Genomic DNA, 6,982 nt, shown 5'->3' with positions numbered 1-6,982 from the left:
TTTGTATTTTCAAAATTGTGAATATATATGTGAATATATATGTGAATATATATGTGAATATATATATGAATATATATATATATATATATATATATATATATATATATATATATTAGTGCGTTTAAAAATTATTTTTATCAATCGTTTCCAAAGTTTATACTTTGTCCGTTAATAGTTACTTTGTGAATGTTCTGGGGCTGACGAAAGGAAAAACAAAGGATTGCATATATATATATATATATATATATATATATATATATATATATATATATATATATATATATATATATATATATATTATGAAACCCAACTTGTCAAAGATAGTAGTTCAGATGTGAAATCCGAAATGGAGCCGAATCAAAACAGAAGATTGATTTTGCAAACATATATATATATATATATATATATATATATATATATATATATATATATATATATATCACGGAATAAAAGTTGGGTAAATAATTACAAAGCTGTGTTTTCAAAATGGGTTCTTCGAGACTTCCGGTTTCAGATGTTAAACAACCATAATCCAAATGCGGGAGATAAAGAGAAACAAACGGGAAAAAAAACAGTTGAAGCAAGGTTTTTAGAAAATATGGCCAGAAGTTTCTTTGAATTTTAGTAACTCTATTTTTCCCTTTTCGATTACCAATATTTAACATATGAAATAATCGTTCCTTGAACGGATCAGAGTAAAAACAAAAACAAAAACTTGACACACACATACACATACACACACATATATGCATTAATATACATATATATTTCAGTATGACAACACTAGATTGAATGGCCTAGAAATATTTAAGCCTATATTTTCCTTATATGAATATGTATTTATTTCTAAACCTAAATAAACTTTCCCTTCTTTCCAACTATCACGCAAATACACAACCTGACACACACACGTGTACACTCACACACACATATATAAATGTATATATATATATATATATATATATATATATATATATAAAACTTTTACTCAGTTTTATGGCTGATGAACGTTCTATCCCATTATCTGTCCGTTTTGGTTAGTTAAGCGGAACCTATCTACTGTTTATTGATTTCTTAATTATATGTTATTTAACACACACACACACACACACACACACACACACACACACACACATATATATATATATATATAACTTTATAAGATAAGGTTTTTACTCACATATATGTGTGTATAATATATTATCAAATACATATATAATTATTACACACACGCATATATATTTATATATATATAAATGAATAAATGTATATCAATTATTCAATTATTAAACATTAATATATATATATATGTTTATATATATCATATATATATATATGCATAAAACACACATATATATGCATATATATATGTATATATACGTAAAATACACAAATATATATGTATATATATTTATATATATATGTATTTTATACACACACACACACACACACACATATATATATATATATATATATATATATAGGCAGATAAATAGATATGCTGAAATTATAGAAACTAAACTTATATGTATGTATGTGTATATAATTCTTTTATGCTTATATTTAAGGGGAGTATTGTCGTGTTCTTGCTTCATAAAAAAGGACCAGTCTGTTTTCTCTCTTTTTCAGTCAATTTTTGTTATGTTTGTGTATATTTCGAGGGGGCTATTTCTTTTTCTTTTTAGATGAATATTTATTTTGGTATTGTTTTAATCTTTTTAATTTGTTCTTTTTAAACACGTTCGCTTTTCTTTCATTTTTTTTTAAATCTTTGTCCTAATAGGCATTCTCCGGACTTTTCCGGTTTTTCTTTTGATTGGCGTTTTATTCTACCTTTTCGCTTTTCATGTTTGTTTGTTTTTAACCGACGAGTTCGCGTACCCTCTTTTGGTTGAGGGCTCCATTCCGACCCCGTTTGCCGACCAGTTCCCGGATGCGTTTATCATCGGTCTTCTTACCGAATAAATCCCGCACACCCATCACGAACACCTCACTGTTTTCGTCTGCTGGCAAGCCTCCTCTCTTACCGAGCAGCTCCCTAATCCGCTTGTCGACCATTTCCCCTTGATCCATGAAATCGTTCCTCTTGCCGACGAGCTCGCGGATCCTTTTATCCTTGTTCAGTATGTCTTCTCCGTACAGAAAATCCCGTTTTCCGACCAACTCCCGGATGCGCTTATCGTACGGATCGTAGCTGTCACCCATGGTCCGCTTCCCGATAAGTTCCCGGATTCTCTTCTCTAGTAAGCCCTCTTCTCCCAGGGTGCGTTTGCCGACGAGTTCGCGGATTCTTTTGTCGAAGTTCCTGTAGTCATCTTCGGGGGCGGCGCGTTTTCCCACGAGTTCCCTGATTCGTTTGTTATAACCGACTTCCGGTATGTCTTGCGTATCCGTGGCGGTCGCCGTAAATGTAGAAGCCAACGCAATGATAGCGAGATGAAATAGTATTTCAAAAGGGTGCATGTTTAGAAGCAGACGAAGACACGGGTAGTAAAACACAGGATTTAAAAATGTATATGTATATATATATGTATATATATATATATATATATGGGTTTATGAGTAGGTGGCGAACGGAACTGCTGCTTGCTTCGATTGGAAGCGTTCTCTTAATGCTGTCTTTCTGATATGACTACGTATTTATAACATGAACGTATCCCGTATTTCACTCTTCTCTTGCAAGCTATTTATTCTATTATCAGGCGTAGGTTGATTACTTTTTGCGCCTCGTTTAGACGACCTCTCCCTTCCTCTGTTTTCTACCTTCTAACGATATTGCCCAACGCACCACCCTCTGAATTATCGCGAACTAGTTGTCGAGTTTGCCATTTGATAGACGATTTTTTTTAACCTCCTTCCCGCGGTTTATGAAAAAGATGCACGGCAAACGAGATATTCCCGCCTTTTCTGTTGCAGATTTATGTGCGGGTGAGAAGAGGGGAGGAGGAGAGAAAGAAAGAGAAACATACAAAATGAGAGAGCGGAAGAAAAAGAAAAAAAGAAAGAGAAAGAGAAGGAGAGATAGAAGGAGAGAGAAGAAGAAAGAGAGAAAGAAAGAAAGAGATAAAGAGAGGGAGGAGAATGCGCTGAGGTACACAGAGAAAAATCAATTATTGGCGCGGGCAAAAAGCGAGCCACGCCCGCTGTAACAACTGCTTCCGAGTTTTACTGTGATGGGCGTCAATGTCGCGTTCAAGCGAAATACGCAACCGTCTGCGAAATAGAGTTCAACATTTACCACAAATCTTTTTACATGCGTCCACGAACCTATCTTATAGCCTTTGTCTGTCAATCTGTCCGTCTGACACGCCAAACTTCTATATTATATTTCTTTTTTGTCTGCCTGCCTTTTTGTCTGTCCATTTCACCTTTCCGCAGAAACTACTGGAATCATCTGATTAAAATGTCTGTACAGAACTTTTTTATGATAAGGTGTAGCGGACTAAGTGTTATGTTTACCGTTCAACGTAAAGTTAAGAATTAACAGGTAGTGGTAACAATAATACTACATTTACTCTAGAATTTTCCCCAGAAAATACTGGGCCAATCAGACTGAAATTTTGTATGGATATTTATTGTGATAAGATAACAGTATCCGCCTGATACACAGTTAGAGATTGATAAGGAATCATAAAGATTAGTCACCGCAATACTGCAATTACTTTAGAATCTTTCTTCGGAAAATACTGAACAATCTGGATAAAATTTTGTATGAACCTTTGTTATAATAAAGTGCAGCGAATTAAGTATTATGGTATTCGTTCGATGTCTAGTTAGGGTTTAATAAGGATTATTCACGACAATTTAACGTTTACACTAACTTTCTCTTACTTGGCCGATCTGGGCGAAATTTTGAATGTCCCTTTATTATGACAAGGTGCAGCGAACTAAGTATCATAATATCTGTTCACTGCACAAATATGGGTTGATATGGATTAAGATGGATAATCACAATAAAATAACATTTACTGTAAATGCTTGGCATAAAATATTAATTTCAAGTCGACATGATTCTGTGATTCTTGCCCGTTTTAACGGGTGAAAATTATAGATAAATTATAATTTCTTTGGTCTGTTAAGTCTAAATTTAAAAGATATTTTATTTGAAGAGTTATGCGCTGTGTAGGCTTCAAATACAGTTTGAAATAAAGTTTTTGTTGGTCTGTAACGTTTATGTTTTAAATGAAATTAATTTTAGTCTGCCACTTTTAAGTTCGACCTCGCATTTTATCAAGGTTTGTCACACTTAAGTTTTAAAACAACATTTTTTCGAATAATGTTTTTGAACTTTTTAGATGAGGATTGAAAATTCGTATTATTTATATTTTTCGAACTACTCTTCTCATCTTGAATGTTATTTTTACAAGATTTTGGTCGATGTAACCGTCGACCTTATTCAAGACCTATGGCGTAGTGGATAAGGTACTTTCTATAATTCAGTAGTACGTTAACTTCTTCTGAAGGTTGAAGGTTCAATCTTCAGTGCAGGCGACACTGAAATTACAATTGTTACTTCAGGAACTAAAGTTATATACATCATTTTAAATTACCCCTCACGTTCAAGTTTGAAATAGTACGCAGGGAGTCCATAAAAATAATGCTTCCTATTTTTTTATTCCGCCCGAATACATCAACTGTAAATTGCATTGTTATGCTGATTAAACGTACTCATTCATAAATTGAAAAGTTCTCTGTTGCAGATATGACGGCATAAGACTTTAAGAAAGTAACCTCTATCATACACGCGCGACAAAAGCCGAGATGCGTCATAGAATTCCTGGCAAGAGTGCATAGAAATTGGTGGTAATTTTGTAAAAAAAATAAATTCGGAAGCACAAACGGTCGCTTGTTTCAAATGCTATTTCAAACGTAAGCATGTGACAATTGCCTTCGTAGCTCTTCAACTTTTTGAGTTAAAAAATAGGAGACATTACTTTTGGAACGACTCTCATATGATAAAGCGCTCTCCGGACGGCCATGTTCCGCCATCATCCATCGCTGGCAAAAGTGCGTTGAGAATGATAGTGACTATGTAGAAAAATAAATTCTGGAACTCTTTTCCATGATACCACTCCCGCTTTTTAGCTCTTAAACTTTCTGAGGTAAAAAAATAGGAGGCTTTGCTTTTCGAATGACTCTCGTATTTCCTTTAATCAGCTATACTTAAGTAAGAAGCAACATTTGACATGTTCAAACTTACCTTCGAAATAATATTTTGTTGGTTTTTAAACTCAATTACAACAGATTTGATGAGCTGTCACACTTACATTTGAAAAAGTGCTGTGTTTTATTTCTTATATTAAAATTTGAAATTATATTTTAATTCTTCTGTAAGGCTTTGTTTGAAAGTGCCATTTTTGTCTGTCACATGCTTACGTTTGAAATAGCAACGCATTCTTTTTTATATACTTAAGTTTGCAAAAATATTTTAGTCGATATGTCATGGTAAAAGTTTCGGAATATTTTTTTAATTCTTATATTATTAAATTAGAAATTAAATTTTAGATAATCTCGCATAAAATAGTTTAAAATACTATTTTTTTTTTACTTTGTCGAACTTGAATTAAAAATAACATTGTAGATGGTTTGTTCAGAAACAGTTTAAAATAGTATTTTCTTTACTTTGTGAGACTTGGATTTTAAATTAAAATTTTATATAGTTTGCTTTTAAAAAGGGTTTAAAATAGTATTCTATTTACTTTGTAAAGCTTAAATTTGAAATAAAATTTTAGATAGTTTGTTTTGAAAAAATCTAAAATACAATTTACTTTACGTTGTCAAACTTGAATTTAAAATTTAAAAAATTATATAGTTCGTTTTGCATAAGTTTAAAATACTATGTTCTGTATTTGTCAAACTTTAATATAAAGACGACCTTGTGTCACATTTTGTTTTCGTGGGGAACCAAATAGATATTAGTCGATATCCGATGAACAATCCTAATTTATGCTTTGCAATACATCTTGTTACTTTATTTTGGCGTGCTGTTTTCTTTGTAACCTTTTAACAGGGCTATAACAATGGCGTCCTTTCGAACTCACAGAAGTCACTCGAATATAAAATATATTCAGCATTCAAAAGAATTCACGACTGAAAGCTAAATTAAACCAAGCAAGTGTTCAGAAAACTCTGATGGAAGGAGCAAAAAGAAGAACTCGCGAAAACCAAATAAGTGCGAAATACAAACTTGTGGTAGGTAAGAATATTTTCTTTTTTTTTCTTTGCTCGACATCTTGTCCCAACACTACCAAACAAATTAACAAATTGTTACTGATCTAATTGTATTACATTATTTGTTCCTTTACTTGTTCTTCTACGCCAATATTTTTTCCCTTGACTACTAGATTTTGGAATTCCTTCCTCGCCTCCTACTTCCCTTACTGTACTAACATGCAAAAGTTTGAATCTAATACAAACAAATATTTTACTGAGATAGTCTTCAGTAGATATGACCCCAAATAGTAGTCTCTTGCGTCCCAGGGGACAATATCCATTGTTTGGGGTTGAAGAAGCGTAAAAGGAAATATTATGCTAGTACTCTTCATGTGACATTCCTCACCAGGCGGTCCCCGTAATTAAGTATAGTTTTAATACAGTTCAAAGTTTCAGAAAAAGGAAAAGAGAAAGGGGGGAGATTAAAGTAAGAAAAACGAAAGAGAAGAAAAGAAAATGAAATAAACTAACGAATAAAAAAAAGAGAAGAAAAAAGAAATATACAAGAAAAAAGAAACAGAGAATATAAAAAAAATAACGAAGACGAGTGAGCGTAAAAGAAAAAACCATGCTCCAGGAAATCGCATCATGGAGACCCGATGTTGACCGGCTTTAAATGACGATAAAAAATGTTCCACACTTCCAATAATTTTATTTGGATCGAAATCGCTGAGATTTCCCATATTTCACTTAAATCATTTGATCGCATGCACTAGTTGAGGACTCAGCACAGTGTCCCATGATAAAGTCCACAATACATTGTCAACTG

General features: G+C 32.7%; 1 protein-coding gene across 1 annotated transcript; it reads right to left on the bottom strand.

The window, feature by feature from the left end:
• Positions 1 to 383: 383 nt before the first annotated feature.
• Positions 384 to 2,851, bottom strand: LOC145256364 (uncharacterized). The gene has a single exon (XM_080115188.1). It carries the CDS (start codon positions 2,461 to 2,463, stop codon positions 1,861 to 1,863), a length of 603 nt encoding a protein of 200 aa, XP_079971314.1. The 5' UTR covers positions 2,464 to 2,851; the 3' UTR covers positions 384 to 1,860.
• Positions 2,852 to 6,982: the final 4,131 nt, after the last annotated feature.

The sequence above is a fragment of the Euprymna scolopes genome, chromosome 32, assembly GCF_053919585.1.
Source record: "Euprymna scolopes isolate OS-2025 chromosome 32, ASM5391958v1, whole genome shotgun sequence".
NCBI classification, from domain to species: domain Eukaryota; kingdom Metazoa; phylum Mollusca; class Cephalopoda; order Sepiida; family Sepiolidae; genus Euprymna; species Euprymna scolopes.
The sequence above is the reverse complement of the archived record's forward strand: the minus strand, read 5'-3'. Positions and strand labels throughout refer to the sequence as shown.

Bases quoted from the DNA above. Each gene is read 5' to 3' on its own strand.
- LOC145256364 (XM_080115188.1), bottom strand. From the start codon at position 2,463: ATGCACCCTTTTGAAATACTATTTCATCTCGCTATCATTGCGTTGGCT.